The 24926-nt window shown below is 41.2% G+C and overlaps 1 protein-coding gene across 1 annotated transcript in view; it reads left to right on the top strand.

Annotated features, from left to right (window-relative positions):
* Positions 1–516: 516 nt before the first annotated feature.
* The window catches only part of LOC149288673 (cytoplasmic polyadenylation element-binding protein 3-like), a 35144-nt gene continuing 10734 nt past the window's right edge, over positions 517–24926 (top strand). The window contains exons 1-3 of the mRNA XM_089491504.1: positions 517–1374; positions 14720–14810; positions 17188–17244. Of these exons, the coding sequence (XP_089347630.1) occupies positions 517–1374; positions 14720–14810; positions 17188–17244 (1006 nt within the window). The remainder of the gene's footprint in view (positions 1375–14719; positions 14811–17187; positions 17245–24926) is intronic.

Raw genomic sequence — 24926 nt, 5'->3', positions numbered from 1 at the left:
TATGGGGTGCTGCATGCAGCGCAGTCTGGGGGGATGTAGGGGGTGCTGCATGCAGCGCAGTCTGGGGGGATGTAGGGGTTGCTGCATGCAGCGCAGTCCGGGTGTTATGGGGCGCTGCAGACCGCACACACACCGGGCAGCCGGGGCCGGTAACCTTGCTGAAGGACGCTGCAATCCTTATTGACGTATGCAAATTACACTGGGTGTGGGCGGGGCCTCCAAATAACAGGAACCAGAATCAGGCTCGGAGTGCAGCCTGGCAGCACACAGTTCCGGTACGGGAGCCGAGAGACGTGGCGGAATAGCAGTGTAATGAGCCCGGGGGCACGGGGAGGGCTCGGTGCCGGGGAAGTGGTGGCAGGGGGTGGGTTGCACCGGCTGACATGCTGCCTGAGGTGGGTGGGGGTTTTAGTGTTTGCATTGCATACAGTCAATGCCGGGGGGGGGGCATCAGCTGACAGGGAGAGTCCTAACCCACATCTGCCCCTTTTCTCTGCTCTTTCAGCTCTGCAAGCCATGCAGGATGATTTACTGATGGACAAAAGCAAAGCTCATCAGAAACAGCAGCAGCAGCCAGCCCTAACTGCACAGCCACAGCAGCAGCAAGAGCCCCCCAGCTCAGACACCCCCAGTGCTGCAAAGCCCCCCAGCCCAGAGAACAGCCCCAGCGACCCCACCCTCAAGGAGAAGATGCAGATGGAGTCCCCAATCCTCCCAGGTCTAAGCTTCCCCCAGCAGGAAGCTCCAGCTGCCCTGTCCCCATCCTTTGGCAGCACCTGGTCCACTGGAGGCAGTAGCAGTGCTGTGGATGACAGCTTTTTCCAAGGAATTACCCCAGTGAATGGAACCATGCTCTTCCAGAATTTTCCCCACCACCATCACCACCACCATGTCAGTCCAGTTTTTGGGGGTACCTTCTCCCCCCAGATGGGGCTCGCCCATCAGACTCCGCAACAGCAGCAGAGAAGGTCACCTGTCAGCCCCAATAACCAACCCCATTACCCTCCGAGAAATGCTTACAGCCACCAGGCTATCCTAACCAACAAGCCTTCTTCCTCCTCCTCCTCCTCCTCCTCGTCCTCGCCATCACCTTCTAGCTGGAATAACCAGCAGAATGCAGGCTGGAGTAACCCTTCCAACCCATGGGGGGGCTTGCAGCCTGGGAGGGACCCCCGCAGGGCTGTAGGAGTTGGTGTAGGGGTAGGCGTTGGGGTCCCCTCGCCACTCAACCCCATCTCTCCACTGAAGAAGCCTTTTTCCAGCAATGTGATTGCGCCCCCAAAATTCCCTCGAGCCTCTCCGTTGACACCCAGACCCTGGGTGGAAGACAACACGTTCAGGACAGACAATGGCAATACCCTCCTGCCTTTACAGGTAAGTCACTATTACTATTTACTATCGTATAGTTTGCATTCGTGCTGACGGAAAATGATGCCCAATCGACCTTTGTATTATTAAAGCCTCCCTTCTACCTGCTCTCTGCAGCAGGTAAGGGGTTAACAAGCTCACAGGCTTCAGTAGGACAATAGGATGGGGCAGAGCGGAGCGGAGCTCACCGCCGCATTGTTTACGGCTCATTGTCCTTGGATATCCGTGTGTCATTTGGTACACAACCCAGAACTTGCCATTCTGCTGCGTGGGCATATTGAGTGCTTAAAACACCTTCTCGCCAACAATCCCATGTCCAGAATCACTAATATAGTATGAAAAATCCCCCAAAATGCCCCAAAAATCCTAATTAACGCTAATATTCAGACTAAATTCCGTTATTTTTTATATATATAAACCATTTAAACATTCAATGACAAGCGGTAATGGGAGTTGTGAATGATGCCCCGTCTACCGATTTTTAGCACATATGGTACCGTTTTAAGGTACATGGTAGCCGCTAAATTGCCGCATCATACGTCCCCGTACCTTTTTGTTCTTTCTTTTTCTTTAACCACGATATGTTAATAAGACGCAAAGCTTCAAATGCCGCATGCCCTATCTGCTGTATAGTCAAAGGGTTAAATAGCATTTTATTTTACATTGGGGGGGAGGGGTGGTATCAATTCTAGGCTGATATTGAGCAATAGGGATATATTGATGAAACATGGATTTAGTCGACAGCCAATCAATATCCGGCATCCCTTTTTTTTTTTTTCTTCAATCTCTCCATTGGCGGCCCATTTTATTGTGTACATTTTAATATGTATTTAAATGGAGCGGGTATTTGCGACAAAAGACAATATTGCAATTTTATGTGAATTTTGTATATATTTTTTTTTTTATAATGTTTTTTTTATTTTATTTTTTACATTTTTTTTTTTCCCCCCCTTGGAAATTGTAAGAAAAATCTATTTATTCTAGTAGTGTATTTCCAGACAATATTTTTGCCTATTTATAACTACTGTGCATAACATCTTTTTATAAAAAAATAATGCATATTTAATAATTAACTTTATAATTATTGCCATAAGGTTAATTGCTAACACAGGTTGAATCCACATGCTGCTGATTCATTGTACTATTTAAGATCGCCGTTCTGTTTTGATCCGATTTCCATTCAAGCTTTTAGCAGAAGCAATCCTGGGTTTTTCCATACGGGGGAAAATTTGTTCTTGTTATCAGTCAAATAATGACTTTTTTCATATCTAGGTAAATAATGGAGTCGTTCCAAATTAAATCTGTTTATAACGAAAAACGAACGCGTTTCTCACAATACAGATTCTCACTGGATTATTTATATTTATTATTTTTGCAGTTTATTTATTTATTTTTGTTTCAAATCATACTTTATAGCCAAAGATAATAAATAAATAATCTATGGATTCCTATTGTTAGAATTTCTCGACGAGTTCCGTGTGTGAAATATTCACAAGTGATACAATGTGACATGTCATAAGCCTTTGTGATGTCGTTCTAGATTTGTGTGATCACAGGACCGGTAGGAAGGAACGCGTGTTCTGTAATGGTGTGTTCAGTACAGATAGGCGTATATGTCAAATTCTACAAACCTGTTTTGTTTTTTTTTTGATAAAAAAGCAAATATATTGTCTGCTAACAGCTGTTGGGAAACGCGCTCCTGGAAATTGACGTTCGCTGACAAACGATGCGACATTTACAGCAGATTCTGGATTTGGCTCGGAGAATCCTTTATATCAATTACTTTCCAGACGCTTGCTTGTTTTGTTGGGGGGGTAACTTGTTTAAGTACTGGAATGGCAGAGGGGCAACACCTTTGGGGCTCACTGTCGGCCATGGAGTAAACATTTTGCCCACTCGTTCCCAAGACGTTCAAGTAGTTTTGGGACCAGAGTTGTGATATACACACCACTGTTCAAAAGTTTGGGGTCACCTTGTTTTTGAAAGCCAGGAAAGCACATTTTGTCCATTTAATCCAGCTTAGACAGGGTTAATGTTATAAATGACTATTGTAGCTGTAGAATCTCTTCATAGGCGTACAGAGGCCCTTTATCACTCCCATCACTCCTGTATTCCAATGGCCCTTTATCACTCCCATCACTCCTGTGTTCTAATGGCCCTTTATCACTCCTGTGTTCTAATGGCCTTTTATCACTCCCATCACTCCTGTGTTCCAATGGCCCTTTATCGCTCCCATCACTCCTGTGTTCCAATGGCCCTTTATTGCTCTCATCACTCCTGTGCTCCAATGGCCCTTTATCACTCCCATCACTCCTGTGTTCCAATGGCACGTTGTGTTTGCTGATCCAAGGTTATGTTTAAAAGGCTGATTGATGGTTACAGCGAGAAATGTCCTTGTTTGCCAAAAGCTGAGTGACCCCAAACTTTTGTGTGTATGTGTATATAGCGCATATGGCTGTTTTAATACTAATATACAATATACGGCTGTGATTTTATTTTTTATTTTTTCTGTGCTCGTTTCTCTCCTGCTGTCGCCTTCATCGTACGGCGTAGACTTGCTTACGCAATAATAGAACAAAACATGACAGTAGCGCTATTTCAACCAGAAGCAAACGGCGCCGTCATTTCTATGCCGTGTTCTCTTAGCCGCTGCTTTATAGGGACAACGTAGCGGTTAAATCGCAGCCTCGCGTGGAAACCTTTTAGGTTAATTGCATGACACGCATGGGTTTAAGAGTAAGCCATTAACTCGTGTAACGGTTTCTCTTGCATTTAAAATGTCTAATTTCGAGAGAGTGCCAATAAATTCAATAAATCACTAAAAAAGTTCTAAAATGTAACCTTTTTGGATTTCTAGTACCCTTTATAGGGGCTGCGCATCAGATAGAGTCCTGCCTGCCGCTTCTTATCGAAATGGAGACTCCAAATGACCTCCACGTTGAAAATAATATTTTGTTTTGCACTTGAAAAAGCTGGATTTTGTTCTAAAAAAAAATGTAGATTTTATTAAACATCTGCATTATTTCTTGCTTTGCCTTTAGCTACAAAATAGCTGTATTTAAACATTTTACAACAAATTTATTTTTAATATTGACGTGCATCCCTTTTTTTTTTTTTTTTTTTTTTGCTAATGTCTTAAAATACCTCTTAAATATATAATGGCGTACTTCACTGTTTGGGCAAATTGTGGCAAAACAGACTAACAGAGAAAATAAAATGAAGGGTTACATATTCCTTTGGCTAACAAATAGAATTGCGGCATTTTCATCCGGTATCTTGGCACGTTATTGCTCGGATGTCAAAGACGGATGTATTCCAAAGAAAAATGTTTTATTAAAAAATAGTATTATGTTAAATGGGATTCACTTGATTTTCCATCACCTGCCGGATCCTAGTTTTTGTGAATTGTTCTATAAAATTAATTAAGACCTTGAATGGATTTAGAGGTGCAGGAATTTAGTAGCCTTTTTCCTTTTATTTAAGAATTGGCATAATCATTATTATTTATTATCTTTTATTTATATAGCGCCAACGGTTTACGCAGCGCTTAATACAATACATAAATTCAAGGGGTCTGACAAGACGAGAATTGACAGACTAAGACAAACCGATACGTTAGGTGAGGATTTTTGAAAAGTAAAGTACGTGATGATTGTGATGACATCATCAGGCAGTATGTTTTATCTACCTGTGATACCTAAACCTGTCTGAGCTGGTCCATACACCAGATCAGATACCCTCTAGGGTTAAACGTGCGCTCTCTGAACTTTATGAGCTGATAAATGCTCTGACCTCAGATGAACTTTTTATAATGGATCTGCTTTGTGGTGCCAAAACACATTCGATGTGCTTCCTGAAAGCTCAGATTACCCACGGAAAGGGCATCCCACCCGTCTTAATATCGGGACAGGAAACTATGATAATTCTAGGTCGTCGTAAAGGAGGGTGTGACGTAATAAGCGCAGGGCTTAAGTTTACTCTTTAGGGTTTTAGGCCTAAAAAAGATTCATAAAAATCATCTGATTCAAGAAAAAGTAATTTTTCTCCTTGAGCATTAAGTGCAATAAACGCCCTTTATCTGCAGAGCCGGAGGCAGCCATTGTTGTCGGTCATGTGGTATTGTGGGTGACTTTCCCTACTGAACCACCAAGCTGATGCTTTATGGCAGTGCTAAGGAAGTAAGGGTTGCGCGTTGAAGTGCGCCCAGAAAAATGCCATGGTCTAGTCTGGTAGAGTAAAAAATAGTCACCGTGTGGCACCAATTGGAGTACTTGGGTTTATGTTGCGGATCTTATTAAATGTTAAATATCTTTTAGATGGGATTCAAAGAGAAGGTGTAAAGTTTGAAGGCCAATATTGTGTCTGATGGTAGTGTCCTCCTCGTGGCTGAAGTGTGAGGATCTCCTTGTTGGTGGAAAGGCAGGGGTTGGCAATTAATACAGAAGCCGTTGTGATAGATATTATCTAAGGAGGCAAAAGTCCATATCTCTGTTCTGCCATGCCAGTCATTGTACATACGTGTTGACGTAGACTGTCCGTTTCATCACCTAATACAATGAGTGGAGCAAAGTGGGTTGTCGATGGCAGATGTATGGACCCATAATGAAGAACAAGCAGCTGGTTAAGGGTTATGCGTTCATGCAGGGATTTGGACCTTGCGGGCTCCTGTCCAGGTAATCGGCCTTCACATAGAAATATTCTGCAGAGAACGCGGAGGCTGAAGGCACATTTTTGCTATGTACGTCATATTTGCTGACATGTTACGTGGAAGAACATGGATACCTGGGGTTGTGTCCTGCAGCTTTGGTTGGGTTATGGCCTTCAAACCAAGGTGATGGGGAATGTCTTTAAAAATCTGAACGATCCAGAGTTTGGCCGCGGTTAGCGTAGAGACCAATGAAACGCGTTGCCGTTTAATTTTTATTCCTTCACGTTCCGTCCCCTGCTGCTTGACTTTTTACGTTCCGCTACTGTATTATTACAAATCCGAAATGTTTAGTCTACTTTGGCTGTTGCAGTGAACCAGCAAGTAGGTCATAAAACGCGCTTGCTTGAATATTTCATGCGAAGCCATGTTTCTGTAAAACTTGGCAGGAGATTTATAAATAAATGAGGTTAGAAGATATTTTTTTCTGGCAAATCAAGGCTAAATTTGTAAAATGTGTGCAAGTGTCGAAATGAAGAATTTGCCATTCAAATAGAGAGCTTCCTGGGCTTTGTCTCATTGAGCGGGGGAAGCTATTATCTGTGTTTGGAGTTACTGGCAGGTGGAAATTTTAAAGGAGTAGTCCCACAGAGAAAAAAATAAAATACTCCCCCCAGCACTGTATACACTAATAGCCCCCCAGTGCTCTGTCCAGTAATGTAGGTTGGTATCTACAAAAACCTGCTTTTATCCAGTTTTTCCCCCATAAACTCCCTTTATCTGCAGACCTGGATTCGGCCATTGTTGTCAGTCGTGTAATATTTTGGGTGACTTCCCCTGAACAAACACCACGCAGATCTGATGCTTTATGGCAATGCTAATGAAGTCCGTTCCTCCATAGACTTTCATTAGTCAGAAAGTCTTGACTGGGCAATTAAGACTGAGCCGTTCTATTGTTTACCACAGGCAGTATGATAAGGAGTCAAGGCGTTTGTCTAGTAGATTGGGCTCAAATAATGCCTTCATTGCTGTGGCCCAAAGACTAATTGATGTGCCAACAAAGTGCAGGCATATCCATGGGGTCACAGCATAAACCCTTGAAGGTGAGACGGGGCCTGCGGCAGATGGTGTCTCGGACTTCGTGACTCTAGAGGGCCGAGTGACACTATATTTAATTGTAGCTTAATGCTGACATTAATCATATCCTGAAATAGTCTTTAGGAAAGCTTAGCTTTAGGTCTGTTAGAATGGCAGGATATTAAGGGAGATCCTTTTAAATAATATTCCATAAAAATATTTTATGTAAAAAAATAAAAAATTAAAAAAATAAAATAAAATAAAAAAAATATATAAATATCTGAAATGTATGTTGAGAACTAATGAATTTGTTGCATTTGACGCAGAGCTGAGAAGATCGTTGTAGATTTACCTTTGAACTTGGCACGGTTGGCTGAGTCATTTAAAAGTCGTTTTATTGTTTATTAAATGCTCTTCCGTTGAAGGCTGTTAACCCGTGTGAATTTAGATCTAATGAATAGACCTTTAAAGTGAATTAGGGTCTAATGAATAGATCTCCGTCATCCGTGTAATATTTCCAAAGCTATTAGGCCTTCAATCGTTAATATTAGCGTGGGTCAACCCTGCCAAACCCTGGTCTAAGCGCCCCCCCCCCCAACATTAAATGGCTTGATGACCCCCGGGCTCTTTCTTTCCTTTCGAGTAAAATCATTTTTATTTCTCCTTTCCTTCCTCCGCTCACAAGAATGATTGATTGTATTCCTCATTCCAAGAGCGGTTATTTCACCGTTCTCATCGTGTCTGGGTGGGTAACCCCTTTCAGCCGAATCCCGTTAGTCAGCCGAGAAAGCTTTTAGCTTTTGTGTTTTTACGCGGTGGTTGGGAAGGTCATAGACGTCCGCTTGACGTTTTTCATCAAGTGTCGTGCATCTCCGCAATTAGAAAGTGCTTCTCCGTTTTATTTCTGATTGAAATCGCCTCTGAAACTTTCTGATCCGTTTTGGGTTCAATTTATAACTTTACAGAACATAAAAAACGTGGTCTTGGATGGAATTTCAAGCCATTGTATAACTTGAATCTCAGCTGGTCTGTGTTGGGAGGTGTTTGTTTGTTTGTTTTGTTTGTGGATTTGCGGCGGGCTTCTTGATTTTAAGTGTTTAAATGTTTTTTTTTTCTCTAGTGTCCGATTAGAAATAAGGTTTCTAATATACTGAGCTGTTTTTTTTGTTTTTGTTTTTTAATTCTAGTTTTTGCCCCATAATATATTTTCAGGCAGCTGCATATGAGTTCTGGCTCTGATAGACAACCACCCTGACTCTTTATCCTACTGCCTGTGGGAAATAATAGAACGGCACGGTCTTAGTCACACAGTCAGACTCTCTGACTAATGAAAGTCTATAGAGGAACAGACTTCATTAGCATTGCCATAAAGCATCAGATCTGTGTGGTGTTTGTGCAGGGAAAGTCACCCAAAATATCACATGACCGACAACAATGGCCGCCTCCAGTATATGCAGTATAGTCACTTTATAATATAAATAGTAGCATAAAATTCATGAAAAATCTCCCTTTTATTAAAATAAAGCACGCTATTTTGGCAGCTGTGGTCATAAACCAATTTCTCGCAATTTTTTTTTTTTTTTCCTTTTGTTTCAAGGAGAGAAAGTCCTTGAGAAAATAAAAGGCTTTGTTTTCTATTGTTTTTCCTCTTTGTGTCGCAATCCACATACATGATTTTCACTTCTTACCTTTTTTTTTTTGTCACAGCGAGCAGAGGACGCTTTGTTAGCGAGCAATAACAAGAGCGTGAAGTGGTTATTGTTACATCAATATAATTTGCTTCAGTATGATGTCCACAGAACAATGTTTATTAAAGTACTTAAGCTCCCTGCCTCCTATACGGTGCAGCAATTCTTCGCACCGATTGGTTGGTTGATGCATGCGCATCCAAGCTTCACTATTCTAGCGTAAAAAGCACAAAGTCTCTAGATTGTAAGCTTGCCAGTCGAGCCCTCTATACCTAACGTATCGGTTCGTCTTAGTCTATCAGTTCCGATCGGTGGATTGGTGGCACGGATCTGAGGTCTGAATATAAGATGGTCATTTTTTTTTTCTTTCTTGAATAAACCCGCCCCCCCCCGTTTTTATAATCGAACAAATTCGGTAATTCCCCCCCCCCCCCCCCAACAATATTTTATCTTCTTCAGGATGTTCTCTCTGGTTAATCCGCGGACTCAAGGGAAATCTCACAAAGTGTATTCTGAGGCTGACATTTAAATGAACGCCATCTCACGCTCCGTATTATTTATACAACTCTTCCATACTCAGCAGCATTGTGTCGTGTGTGTATTTATAACGCGAGTGTCCGGACATGGATACAGGCGTGGAATTCTCCTGTCTACTTTGTGAATGGATGAACCATATTTGATTTAGAAGGAACAGTCATGACTTTTTTTTTTATTTTATTGAAAAAAGTAGTTGCCCGGGCTCGCTGAAATTTGAAGTAGAGGGTTTCGCAAGGTGGGAACCGCTCAAAAGCTAGCAAAAAAGATCAAAAGCGAGTCATGGGAATCTGCAAACAATTTAGTGAGTTTAGCCCTCGCTTGGGGTTTGGTTATCAAGGCATGGGTTTCAGACTGAATCCGTGAGGACATGAGACGAATGTAAGCTCCGTGTCACGTACGTACCGGCACGCAGGGTTGGCGCCGGCTTTCTCCCGGATCCCTGGTGCCGGCGTCGTCTCGGCCGGCGGCTTCTTCACTCCCCACATCCACGTGGGGAGCTGGGGAAGATGGCATCGGGTGCCAAGAGAGGGGCGGCGCTTCTTCATGCCGCCCCGGTACCTCCCCCTTCTGCCGTCTGTGTGCAGGAGAGGGTGGGAGGTGAAGCCGAGGAGGCTGTTGCTAGAGGGGCGGCGCTTCCAGCGCCGTCTCCCTCTAGAGTTCACATAGAGGGCGGTAATAGGGCGGGATCTACAGGCGTGACGTCATACAGCACACCTGTGATCCCTATAAAAGCCCCAAGCACCCTCTCAGCAGTGCTCAGATATTCTGAGACGCTCTGTATGTTACATAGCGTCCCAAGTGCTGTGCTCCTTGCCCTATTTTGAACCTGTGCCTGAACCGGTGCCGGAACCGGTGCCTGGGCCTGAACCGGTATCGTTATCCATACCTGTACCTGCACCTGTATTGCTACCTGTGCCTATACCTGCACCTGTGCCTATACCTGCACCTGTGCCTGTGCCTTACCTGTGCCTATACCTGCACCTGTGCCTGCGCCTATACCTGTGCCTATACCTCCACCTGTGCCTGTGCCTGCACCTGTGCCTGTACCGTCACCTGCACCTGTGCCTGCGCCTGTACCGTCACCTGTACTGTCACCTGTACCTGTGCTTGATCCAGACCCCTGGACTTTACCTAGTAAAGTGAGTCTGAACTACACCTGTTTTTGCGTCCCTATTCCTTTGGTCGTCCTGCATATTGGGCTCCTTCTCTGAACTGCACACAGACACCTAGTGGTGTCTGACACTCCGACAGGTCACGGTTTGAGATCTTCTAGTTATTGAATTCATGTTGAAGAGAAGAAAATCTGATGATTGAGCCGGGTTCTGTTGGTTTCTGTGCAGCACCCTGCAGTTTAAAAATACAGCTCAATATGAAATCTTATTCCCTGACCTTCTCTGATGGCCCCATAATTAGGACAAGTCCCTCCGTCTACGACTGGTGCAGGCTGTTAAATCAAGAGAGACTGAGCCAACGATCAAATAACTGGGGTCACAGATGGATGGAAGAGGGGTCAGGAAAGGCAAAACATGAGCAGGATCCTGGGAGTAGAAAGATACTTTGTAACCAGTATACAGGCACCGAAACAACGGAGGGCGTTCCTCCGGAGGTCTTTGTTGGGCGTTCCTCCGGAGGTCTTTGTTGGGCGTTCCTCCGGAGGTCTTTGTTGGGCGTTCCTCCGGAGGTCTTTGTTGGGCGTTCCTCCGGAGGTCTTTGTTGGGCGTTCCTCCGGAGGTCTTTGTTGGGCGTTCCTCCGGAGGTCTTTGTTGGGCGTTCCTCCGGAGGTGTAGATGGTTGCTGCAAATGTGACACTTTGTGTCCATCCTATGACAGATGGTGGCCACTGAAAATGTCTCCACAGGTACCGGTGCAAACCAGCAAATCCTCTGAACACGGGAGTAGTTGTTGGCTTTTGTTGCGCACGACAGCAGGATGGGAATCTGAAGAACATTTTAACAATGACAAATCCTACAGTAGTAGGGACCTGGTATAGACCCTGGTATTAATTTACCAATTAATTTTCTTTCCCACTTCTGAATACAATTTACCCTTTTGTCTGTTCTTGAAGGACACGGCTGTCTTTTTTTAAACTGCTTACAATGAAGGCAGTTGCTTGGTCATGGATGCTCGTGTTGGAGATCATGTCTTTTCCTGCGCTGTTGTCACTCTGCATATGAAATCGTGTGTGATTTCTCTAAAATGAGCGACTTGCTGATCTACCGCGTGCTTTACCATGTTCTTAGTCCGTGCTTGGGGGGATAAAAATGGTGAGAGAAGCTCAGTTTTAAGCACTATCCCTCTTGATGACATGGTAATTAGCTGACTCTTTCCTACCCTCTGATATTTGTTTGAGTACATTTTAAAGCCTCCTTTGACGAGAGGAGTATGAGCTGCTCCTCACCCTTAGTATTTTGATGATAGATCCAGACGGCTCTTTCTGACATTCGCTATGTAGGTCTGGCTTCGCCCCAAACCCGATCGGATACGCGTCGGGTGCGTGCTGGCAGATGTCGTCACCTGCCGGCGTGCACCCGGCCATATCTTTCAGATCGGCTGATTGTTTCATATTCTTACTGTTGTAGATGACGTCTGATGTGTGTCGCCACAAGCTAAACAATAAATCCCGGCACGCTTTGTATTTAAGCACAGTGTACAAGGGAATCTTCCGACGTGCGTTTCAACCAAAATTTGGGTCTTCATCAGGGCGACAAAGAGAGCAGCTTTTTGGAGCTCAAGGCTTCCAAAGGACCTCAGTGCTAGCACTTTAAAAAAACATATAAAATAAAAAAATATAATAATTAAAAAAGCAACTTCGTATCCCTTTAGATGATGGACAATGTGATGCCCACCACATTTTTGTTTGGTTGCTTAAATCCTTTACGAGGCGCGACACGGACCCGTTCTTTGTACCTGCGCTCTGTCTCCGTGTCTAATTATATTGCAGAGAAGCCGCGCATGGTTTAATTTCTTGTTTGTTTTGCCGTATCTGATCGCTCTGCCCTGGCGTTGCCGGCTCAAGCCTCGGGGTTACTCTTCAAAATGGCTTTTCCTTCTGATTCTGCGGGGAGATAATAGTTTATTGACCCGGGCTGGATTCGGAGGTTGAAGATGGAATGTGTGACTCGAATGAGTAATTTCTGATTTCGCTGGGAAAGCTGGCAGTTATTCCGATGGCGATCGACGGGACAAAATGTTCCGTGAGGTTGATTGCTATTCTGAAGAAGGCGCTCGCTCGTCTGACCTGTTTGATGAGGAAACTTGAATCGCGTGATATTTTTACCATTCCTAACAACAACAACAACAACTATGATCTTAACATTAATCGCTAAATTTAATTTAATTAAAAAAAAGAGGTATTTATTTCGTTTTGTGGACATTTTTAATGTAAAAAAAAATATATATCCGACATTCTAATCTTTTATAAGGAGATCTTTATCAGTGTTATTCAGGGTAGTTTGGCTGTTCGATGTCCTTTTTTATGTTTCATATTCGCAAAAAATAATTTAAGTATTTTATTTATATTTATTATTATTATTTGTATTTGTTGGATAGACTGCGAAATCGGGACTGTCTTGTCCAAAGTGGGACAGTTGAGAGGCAAGTGATAGGGAGTTGCAGGTGAATTTTTATTTTTATTTTATTTTTTTGCCCGGCACTATAAAATTTAAGCCTTAGGGAGAAAAAGAATGGCACGATTACGGAACGGTGTTGAGAATAAATAGAATTTTTTGTTAGCCTGCGACCACCCATTGCTCCTCGATCACGTCCTGATCACGTTCACATCAAAGGCAAATGTTTGAATAGCGGCCCGTTTCCCCAGAGCCTTTTCATTAAAGCAGAATACACATCTGTGTCGCATTTAGCAAAGGTCGAGTCCTACGTCACCTGCTGTAAGAAGTAAACCGTGCCAGTCTCTTATCATTGCCCCATCGCTGCGTTAAGCGGATCGCGCACAGTCTGTGCCAGCGAGATCATTGAATGTTCCTTAGTTTTGACATCACTCGGCAAACAGCACACTTATTAAAGGTCCAAGAAACACCGGAGTCTGTTAAAGCGGAAGCTGCGCGGTCACCCGGAAGACGGTCCTCTTCTCAATCTGTACCGAGCATTTAGTTTGAGAACATTTTAGGACACATTGTGACACACAGTGCTATTGTTCTTTATTATTTGATAAGAGGTTCCCTCAGTGGACTTTGTGAGTGGTTTATCGTACATTATATAAAAAAAAAGAAAAAAATGCTAATAATAAAGCACTTACACTTAGTCAGTGTTCTGACTGTTCTTGTCTCTGATTGGCTCTTTGAAGTAGCCAATGGGTGGCCGATAAGCGATCCCCTTGAGGAGCATCGGGCAGATGCAAATTGGGGCCATTCCTTAGAATCCCTCCATGCGTTTGCAGGTATGGCGCCCTGGAGATTTAAAGGGGCCACGGAGATTTAAAGGGGCCACGTAGCCGTCCGACACATTGAAGTGCACGTGAGATTGTGACGCCGAACACATTTCGTGTTGGTAATTCGTTAGTTCAGTGATTGCGTCTCCTCAAATCCTGCAAGCGGCGGGGATAAATGTGGGGTTTTTTTTGATACACGATGCTTTGTCGAAAATTCTCGCTGGATTTTAGACCACAAACTGCTCAACACAATGAATCTGTACTCTTTGCAGTCAAATTGCAAGAGCTTGTGTGTGTGTGTGTGTGTGTGTGTGTGTGTGTATATATATATATATATATATATATATATATATATATACACATCACACACCGTATATAGTGTGGGGGGACACTCATACATTAGTATTGGCGTAATTATTAGTATTAATATATCCCCTGCATCTGAACGGCATATGAAGGTTCAGAGATTTCTAGCTGAAGAGGCTGTAGCTGGTAATCCTGCGGAATTGGCTCTTTGCATTATTGCGCTGGAACATATTCTGTATGTGGAAATCTGGCACTCCGGGGACCATTTAAATATTGGGGGGGGTTATTTATATATTTTTTTTGTACCCACGGGGGCCGTTGAGATGTTAAGCCGTCGGACAGGTTGCTGCCTCCGGGAACGTGAGAGCGCCGAGTGTGACGTATGAACAACGAGGCTTCCGCTTTTAAACAGGGATGTCGCTGATGAGCAATGAGGCTGTAGAATCTGGAAGCCAACTTTATTTATTAGCCCCCCCAAAAAAAGAGTTGTATCGGTGTAGTTTAAATAATAATAATAACGCCACACGACAGCATTAACGCTATAGGACGTATTCTGAAAATGTTGGTAACCCGGTAAGGAGATTAGTTTGAATACAGTTGCCGCGGTGCTTTAGGTTAACGGCTACCTGTGATTGTATTTTAATGATGTTATTTTTAACTGTAACTATACAATTTTATCTGTTTGTTTTATTTTTTGGCTTTCTCTTCTAGGATCGGAATAGGCCGTATGACTCTTTTAATTTGCACTCTTTGGAGAATTCCCTAATGGATATGATAAGGACGGATCATGAACCTCTGAAAGGTAACTTTTACTTTCCATGGGATTTGTTAGGATTGATTTTTATTCAGCAGACCCCGCAAAGGACAGTTGTTAACGGCTGCACATGTAATGAGGCTCCGGCTTCTCTGCCGCGCAGGGCTAAAGTGTATTGTGATAGCTACATTGTCCTTAAACGCTGGCTTTTCGTATAAAAAAAAAAGGCCATTTGGAGCTTATAGGGTGTTTTGGAGGGGAGTATGTGTGAAGATTTAAAGGGACCAAAAAGGGGTTATTTTAAACATTAACCTTCCTTTGAAACAGTGAATGGCTGCTGAACGACTTGTATCCAAATAAATCGATAACGCCTCCCCCGGCGGATCTCATACATTGTGTTCCAGAGCAAATATTCTCTTCAAGGGCAAGTTAAACATCTAGAGCTCGAGACACGGCATAAAAAATGAATCTCCAGATCACCCGAGGCTCGAGTCGATCTTCTAAAACCTGTTCTGCTTCATTCTAATTCATTATTACAACAGAGCCAGACAAAAAGGGGACAATAACTTTGCTTCTGCCTTAAAAAAAAAAAAAAAAGCCTTAATAGATGGCACTCGTTCTGCTTTGACCTTGGAAAACCTTCCAGTTTCTTCAAAGCTAATTTGCGGAACAGACTGGCCCTTGGCAGAGAGACGGCGTAACGGGACGCGTGGCTCCAAAGAGAATTTTCATAGATGACTAACAACCTTATAAACTTTGGGCTGTGGCTATAAAAAGGCAGCTCCGGGATAACGGTCTAAATGTGGTGCGGTTATGTCTTTGGTGTAAGCGTGTGTGTGTGTGCGCGCGAGTTTGTGTGTGTGTGTGTGTGGTTGGTTGTACTGTGTATCCTAGCATTATTGCTTTATTTCTTTGCATATTCAGTGGTTCGCTAGACAGCTGACGAGAACGATATTTAAAAATAGCAGACCAAGGGCAGGTGACAAAATGTCACAGAGACGGCACCTGGCACAGGGACCACACGGAAAATATAATTTCCAGATGTCACACCCCGTTTCTATTTCGGTAGCCGTCTGAACCGCGCTGTTCCTGCTTGCCTGATTTAAAGTGACGGTTGCCTAAACGTAGCGGAGTAACAGAACAGATCGCACGTGGAAGGCTAAGGAGGCATTAAAAATGTTTTATTGACACAGAAAAAAAATAGAAAATCTAAGCTCGGCTTTTAAAGAGACCGTTTAAAATCCTTGACGGTCCCATTAAAGAAGAATGTATATTAAATGGGGGAAAAAATTATATATACAGTATATATTTAATAAACACCTACATGAGCTAGAAGCTGCAGCTGCCCCCCATCCTCCGTGGTCTGACATTTCTTGCCACTGATTGGGTGTTTGAAATAGCCAATCAGTGGCAGGGAAGTGCTTCAGTATCCATTTAAGTTAATATTGTTTTAAGCTGTTATATTTAATGTGTTTACACTATATTTTAATGTTTCCGGGACAATAGCACATTTTTCATTCATTCATTCATTCTTCATTTTTTTTTTTCTTGTATTGATCTATTTTGAATGACGTATTGATGTCCACGTGATGAAATAAATATATATATGATCATGCATTGTGTACAAGCTCCCCTAAATTGTCTTCCTATTGAACATCCTTTTAAAACTCTATAACAGGAGGGTCTTATTTAAGCCATTTTTTTTTTTGCTTTACATTAAGAATGATCTAATTAATCCTACTGGAATCATTTTAATTGATGAATTAGAAATCAAACCTAATTGCAAATCTTGGTTTATCCCTCATATATCGTTACATTTACTTGCATAGCGCCAACAGATGGCCCGAAAAAATACCATGGCCAGTATTTATTATTATTATTATTATATATATGTTATGTTATTATATATATTATTATATGCGTACAGACAACTTAATGGAAACCTACAGTATTGGAACCGGCAGAAAACGGCAGGCTCCTATGTTTAAAAACAACAATGGCGGCAGGATTAGATGTAAAATGCTTTTCATTCCGCGGGTAATATTACACCGCTTGCCGTTCTTGACATCCGTCGGCAGGCAGAGCGTTTCAGTATGTCCGTCTTTGCCTCCCTGCCTGGGTTAATACTTAATACAATGGCCGGTATTAGAGACATTCCAGCACGAGCGACCAAATTAAATATTTACTAGTGAAGAAAACCCTCTGTAGTGTTAATATGTCTCCCGGATGACCGTCAGGCTTTGTTTCTAAGTAACAGAGTAACTCGGGGGGGGCTATGTATAATTTAAATGATTAATAATGGGACAATACCGGCGTTATATTACCCTGGACAGTACATTACTGGTATAAACTGAAAATAATGCAGGAACTGAGAAAATAATCCTTTCTACCGCAGAATCCTAAATCCTTATTTTTATCCTCACAGCTCGAATGGGAATGAATTTCCATCACCCCGGAACAGATAACATTATGGCGCTTAACAGTAAGTTGTGTATTTTTTTTTTGTTTGTTTTTTTTTGCACTCTGTTCTCTTGCATCTACGGATCTGTCTAAATAGATCTGCCATACGTCGGGCAAAATAAAAATCAATGCTAAAAGTATTTCCGCCCCCCCCCCATGAATAATGAATGTTTATTCTACATGCTTAGAATTCCCCGGTGTTGAGAAGCATGTAGAATATTTTATATGTTTTATAATAACCGTGCATTTAAAGTCATTTTTTTTATCTTATTTGCAATTATAGCTGCATCCCAGTACATGGTAAATGGGTAACTCTCCTGTTTGACAAAAATACCTTAAAACCTTAAGAGAAACCAGCACCTGAAACTGGTCACTAATCACTTTAAGAATTATTATTTTTTTTTTTTAATGTTCACTTTTAAAGTTAATGTGGTTTATATTTTCAAGCCGTTGCATTTCGCCGATGTCATAGGACATTTAATGCAATTTTTTTTTCATTTCCTATTATCCCTCATTAAAGACCGCGTTGGAATCTTGTTATTCCACAAAGGAATTTTGTAACATACACCCGGTCTCTCCGTGTATTCATCTCATTGCTAACTCCATGAGCCTCGAACACTAGATATCCATACGTATGTGTGTGTGTGTGTATGTATGTATGTATGTGTGTGTGTGGATATAGATATAGAGATATATAAAATATATAGATTGAGAGATATATAGATAGATGGATATATATAATACAGATAGATATATGATATAGATAGATATATAATGGCGATAGAGATAGATAAATGATAGAGATAGATGAGATTTTAAGATGGTGGTTCTTATATGCGTCGTTACCGGTAAATGCATGTGCGTCTTCGATTGGGCAGAAACCAGTCGTTCTGCCGGTGTGTATGTTATACGTTTTAATGCACCGATAGACTATATGCATATTTTAGAACTCTACGGTAGTGGCGCACAAAAAAAGTATTTAAAACAAAACCTTTTTCCATGTGTTTAGCTGCAATCGACCCGTTAATAGGGGAAGACTGAATATTGAATTCCGGGTAATGTTATTGTTGGGTTGGTACCGTTAACCTCAGGACTTTACTTTGGAAATCTGCCAACCCTTTGCCTCCTATTGTCCTCCTAGTAGATCAGACATTCAGAGTTCTTTAGGAGCGAATACTTCACAGTTGGAGGTAAATCCGCTGTCCTTTAAATCTGTTATGGCAAGTCTTGCGTACACATGAGTTTGGCCATATTTTCCTGTTTTGTTGTTTTGAATCCAGGCGTCTGGCCAGAAGTTCCATTAAAGTGCACTGAACAAAGGTCAATTGTGACCTGTTAAGCTTCTGTTTCATCTTGGTATTTAACCCCTTTAATGTACACCAGGACCTGACATCACCTGAGATAGCTGTATAATCTCACATCGGGAAGTAAAAATATTTGGTGTCGCACTCATACTTATCACAATTGGATGTATAAGTGTATGTGTAAGCATGAATGTATATGTGTTAGCGTGAATGTGTGCCTGATGTGTGCTTATGTGAGTTACAAAGAAGCCGATGGGATCACTTGGCTATACTTGCCCCTCCAGCCAGAAGGTGCCAGCCTGTATATATTCCTCCACCGACACCTCCGAACAGTCATGTGTAAAATAGATCTGCTAAAGAACCCCTGATTAAGGCCTACGACATACGCGGCTCCACCACGAATATGTGGGCGGCGGCGTGACATCACAAAATGTCTCCATCCATGGAATGCCAACATGGCACCTCTGCAGAGCATGGAGAGCTGACGGCAGTACCAAAGTTATAGTAGTTGGGGCAACGCGGGCATAACTCACACTTCAGGAGTGTTAAAGTAAATCCAAGACTGCTGACAGTTATTTATTTTTTTTTTTTTTTAACTACCTCGGCTCTCAGATTTTTATTTTCTGAGTTTCGCGAGTTCTGCCTTTCCTGTATGTGTTTATAATGCTTCAATATGCGGTTTCATAGAAAACGGATTACTGAATGCAGCCTTCTATATTTACACTCTTTGCATAAATCAAACATCTGCTTCTTTAATGAAATTTCTAGCAGCAATTAGTTTCCCTGAATTGAAAAAACAAACAAAAAAAAACAAACTACAAATTCCTTTACGATTATTTTGGCTTTTTTTTCTCGTTGGCAACATTATTTTCATGTTTTTTTTTTATTATTAATTATTTTATTTATTAATATTTTTTTGTTGCTGTTGTAATCTTCCCTTTTGTCCGTCCGTAAGCTACGCCTCCTGCTGTCAGGTTAGGCTACTGCGGGTTAGACCCAGAGCGGGAATCTGTATTTCTATATCTTTTTTTCAGCGTTTTGTAGGCTATTGAAATGTTTCCTCTGCCTCTCCAACCCCGTGCCGTTCTCGGCTGTACTTCCTCCCCGGTTATCGCAGTAAATTATTTAGGAGCGGAGCGCTGGTTATTTTCCTTTGTTGATGTTCTATATCTGGAAAGGATTATCTTGGTAACGCAGGAAAACGTTTTGATGAAGCCGACGGCTAATGAGTCCTCTGCTTTCCTGTCTCAGGTGCATACGTGACATAATCCGCAACTATACGTGGTCTGGAGATGCCAAAACTTGCTGTTCAGTACAGTAAACGTCTTGCATTATGAGACAAATCCACTACTGTTCAAAACTTTGGGGTCACTTAGACATTTCCTTGTTTTTGAAAGAAAAGCAAATGTTGTCCATTAAAACAACATGAAATGGATCAGAAGACCAGCGCAGACAGGGTTAATGTTGTAAATGACTATTGTAGCTGGAAATGGCTGATTTTCAATGGAATTTCTTCATAGGAGTACAAAGGCCCTTTATCACTCATATATACTGTACTGTGTGTGTGTGTATGTGTATGTGTATGTGTATATATATATATATATATATATATATATATATATATATACTCCCGAAAAATACTCCTAGTGTTATATTGGAGGTCGTCTTTTATAATCAGATCTCAAATTGAGGTCTGACTATAAGACTAAGATCCAGATCCCCCACAGCACTGCAGGGGACCTGGATCCTTCTCTCTGGCAGCCGGTGGGTGTCTGCACATGGCATATAGGGGGTTAAAAGTCATAGCAGGGAGGCAGAGTGGCTTATAGGAGTGTATAATGCGTATCTGGGGGGGCCGAGAGGCAAATAAGGGGTTAAAAGGCTTATCAGGGAGGCATAATGGCATATAGGGGGGTAGATGTGCATAACTGGGGGGACAGGTTGGCAAATAAAAGGAAATAAAAACAAAAAATGCCTTTTTCTCAATCATAGTTTTTATTAAATATGAAAAAATAGTTTACATGTGAATTAATCTTTTATTTTTTTTTTTTTATTTTTTATTTTTACTAAATATAAACATTTTGGGGGGTCGTCTTATAATCGATCAAATAGGGTGTGTATATATATGTATTGCCATTGCCATCTTTTTCCATTTAGACTGCATAAATATTGCCCAGGTTTGCAGACATTTTTCTTATAATATACGGGTCCGAACATTTTGATTTCTTCTTGCTCTGTGACTTAAGGAATCATTGTAACAATATCCTCTCTTTTTTCCGTACCTTTTAAACTTACAAATGAAATAATTATTAAGTATGCGGAGCAGCTACAATGTTGTATAGAGGGAAGCTTTTTCTTTTTTATTTCTGGATTGAGCCGCGTTCTCCTCGGCCTTTGAAGTGTTATCACGGTTATTCAGAATTCTGCACGTTTACGGTTTCTTCTCCCTCGGCTGCTTCTTTCTGATAAGCGCTCACTTTTTCGGTGTTACAAGCGTACAACAGTTTGGCGTCTTCTATATATCACCTCGCCACCATTCACTTTTTATTATTTTTTTAAAAGCTCCTACAGCTTTTTCTTAAAAAAAAAAAAAAAAAAAGAATGTTATTCCCTCTGTTTTAAAAGTGCATTTTGAGCCTACGTTGATGAAATGGTCACTTTTTAACTAAATGCAGCGTTACAACGATGATTGCTAGTGCTGTTGAATGCCCAAACCAGAAATAATTCATTTATTTTGCCTTAGTCACCATTTTTCAGGGAATGCTGATAAAACATAAAGTAAAGAATAAAGTGATAGATATGCTAAAACATTTCTCATCGCCATAATAAATATATATATATTTTTTTATTTTTTTTGACCGCATCAAAAAATAAAATAAAAAAAAATATATGAAATGCGAAGGATATTTTCTCTTGTAGTCAGTACAATTTACCTAAATATGAAAGTCTATTGGTGTTCCAAAGAAGAATTCTCCAACCTCCAAGCATTAATATACCGTGGAAGATGGGGGTTTGTTCCAGGCTTTTGTTCCAGCTCGATGAGTCTGGATGGAGTCCATTGCTGAGCAGCAAGAGCCTTTGGGACATTACATTATAAAGTCATCTTGCGTCGATGTTTCCACCATTTTTCCAGTATGACAGCAGATTGAGTTAGGGTTTTTTTTATTTTTTTTTTATTTTTTTTGGGTACAGCACTTTGATTACACTGGAGGTCACTGGTTTTATATGCTGTTGCTCCAAAAAAAAATTAAAATAATAAAATATATAGTGTATAATGGTTCCTAGGTAAAATCTGATTTTTTATTTTTTTTTTAAACCTGTTTCTTCTTATGTTAGTAATCAGGGGCGTAACACAAAAAAATTCCAGGGCCCTACGGTGAGGTTTACTGTGGGGGCCCAAAGCTCCTCCCCTAAATAGATACCATGTGACCCCACATATTCACGCAAATGTGCTGGGTCCCAGACTTTAGATGATCTGTTGGGCAATTTAAAAAAAAAATAAAAAAATAAAAAATGAATGAATAAAAAAGTATCCCCTCCCCCGTTATGCCAGTGCAATACGTTTTTTTTGTAATCCTATATTTTTGAAATGTAATACCTCTTACTAGTATACAACACTCCAAAACTTTTTCTGGAGAATTCTGGATTTACCTCTAATCTATTTTATTTTTTCTTCGCTCTTAAAAACCTGCTACAGATTTTTAAAAAAAAAATAAATTGTAAATAAAAAGCCAATTATGACAAGGTGTTCAGGTACGTTCTGGGATACACTTATTTTTCTCAGCACAAAAAGTAACTAATGAAAATGCTTATTTTAAATTAAAATTCCTTTTTAAACTATTAGATTTTCTTACATTTTTTTACACCACGTTTAAGTTGGATTTTATGGTCTGTTGATTCAATCCAGCGTTATTTCCACGGGACAGATGGGCTTTAACCAAATACACGCTGACTTTTTCCTCCCTGTACCTGGAGTAGTGAAGCCGACTGCACTCTAGGGCATACTAAAAAGCAAAAAGTCTACGGATTATGCCCCAAACACATCATGGATACAGTTCAAAGTTCAGTTCTGCTCTGTCCCCGATGACCTGGTTATTCATTAAATACATTCGGTAGGTTACATAATGAATGGATCGTTTTATTTTTTTATTTTTCTGCGACCCCTTGTGCAGTTCCAAGAAAGGATTACGTTGAATGTCTGACCTGTTTTAGTGTGCCGAAGGTAACGGAAAACAATATGATACGTAATCAACCAACTTAAATAAAAAGTAACCCATAACCAATACAAGAATATACAACTGGATACGTAGAGAAATAACTTACTTACGTTCCCAGCTCCTATCTGTGAGAGAAATTACTAGGAAAGAGTGGGAGGATATATATATATATTTAATATTAATATGTATATGTGTGCAAATGGACCAAAAGTGATTCGGACAAATTCTTCTGTTAAGTTTTGGCCCGTTTGCTTCGGCTAAGAATTCTGGGGCATTTTTAATTCGATAACAAAATTCAGTGCCCACATTCACTCTTTCACCCACTCTCATTCACTCTCACGCTCTCCATTTCCCTACCTTCTCTGCGGACCACTTCTGGATCTTCTTCCGCATCTTCTAGAGGACGTCACTGCGAGCGCCGCCATATTGCCCTCAGTTCACGAGCGGGCAAAATGACAGCGCTTGGGGTGATGTCCTCTTCTCTGATAGGATCGGAACAATTACCTCACCCTTAGAGCTTTCGGTGACGTCCTCTTCCCTGTATCGCTGCCATTTTGGCAGAAGTCTCAGGTTTACGTCCGCAGCGATACAGACGAAGAAAGAGGAGACCAGATTAAGGATTAGACATAACAGAAGAGAAGGGAGAAGATGAAGAAGATGTGGGAGTGGTCGGCAGAGAAGGAAACATTTAGAGAGTGTGAGTGAGTGAGCGTGTGAGTGAATGTAGACCCATGAATTTTGGATGAAAATTCTGATCTTTTTGCTTCATTTTCATCTGGTTCTTTGGGGGGTCCAGCCTAGTGTTTTGGGGGTTCATACGAATTGCCGGATTTACCAAATTCTGGAAAATTTTTAGTTCATACGCATCAGAATCCACAAGTCTAACTATGCATAACATAGGCATATGGCCATCCTGAAAGACAAGACCAAAAAAGGTTTGAGGTCTTCACGGTAGGGATGATGGGCACCAGGCCCAGATCGGCCATCTGGCACACCGGGCAATCGCTCATCCGATGGGGTGCAGCAGTGTGTGGCCAACGGCTTGATATGCCCGATACCACGCGAGCATGAAATAATATCACGCGGCTGCGCTTTATCCAGCTGCTGGCCGCACTTACGGTATCAGGCGGGCCGCCAGTCTTAAAGTGCCGCGAGGTGGCTCATCAACGCCAGAACGAGGGCTGAATGGTTCTCATCAGCCAACAAATTCTAGGTTTCCCTGTGAAACGAATACTTAAGCTATTTCCAAACGAGCAAAATCTTGTCTCTCGTCTGCCTGCCGCAGAACAATCTTAAAAGAAAAATAACATTTAATTTCACAAAAAAATATGTATTTTACATTCAGCTGCTTATTTTTCTGTTTTTAATTAAAAAGCAACAAAGCGTGAAAAGAAAAAGCAATAGAAACTCAACACCTGTCTGCGCGCTTTTGTTAACCAAATTCTACTGGAAATAAACTGACGTTCGGTTAAAGCATTTTTCATGCGGTTGCTAATTAAATCAACATCTGTCACAATTTGCTAAACTTCTGCACCCGGTGAAAGAAAACTTCCTTGGAAAGCTTGAAACTTTAAACATAAGTATTGTTTGTACTTTCAGCCATGCAGAAACGAATGCTTTTTGTGTAATTTGTTTTACTTTACACTTTAGCGTCTGCAGATTCCGTGGCATTATTTCCCAAAAAAAGAATTAGCAGTGACCGGTCTGACCGGATCCACTGCGGGTACTTAAACCGCTTTATAATATATATTATACTGTATGTGTTATTAAATAGAATATTAATACTGTATAATTATATATGACATATTTACCTTATTTAATGTGTGTGTATAATAAATATATATACCCCCATTGTACAGTGCTCTGGAATCTGATGGCGCTATATAAAACCATAAATAATAATATTTGTTCTAATTACCTAAATTGTGTCAGTTTTATCTCTGTGCCAGCCAAAACACAGATTTTTCTTAATTTTTACCCATGTATTTACTAGACAATTGGCCACCACACTGTATAGGTGAAAAGTTACCCTCTCCAAAGTATTTTAATGACGGGGGCACATTAACGTCCATTGAGACATATTGGTACAGATGGCTCTTGAGATATTGCAATCTTTTTTTTTTTTTTTTTTTTTTTTTTTTTTTTTTAGCCAGTTTAGGTGCTATTAAATAATATTAGGCGGA

The sequence above is a fragment of the Sceloporus occidentalis genome, unplaced genomic scaffold (genome assembly GCF_023333645.1).
Source record: "Sceloporus occidentalis isolate IW3139 unplaced genomic scaffold, rSceOcc1.0.p SCAF_50, whole genome shotgun sequence".
NCBI lineage: Eukaryota > Metazoa > Chordata > Lepidosauria > Squamata > Phrynosomatidae > Sceloporus > Sceloporus occidentalis.
The sequence above is the reverse complement of the archived record's forward strand: the minus strand, read 5'-3'. Positions and strand labels throughout refer to the sequence as shown.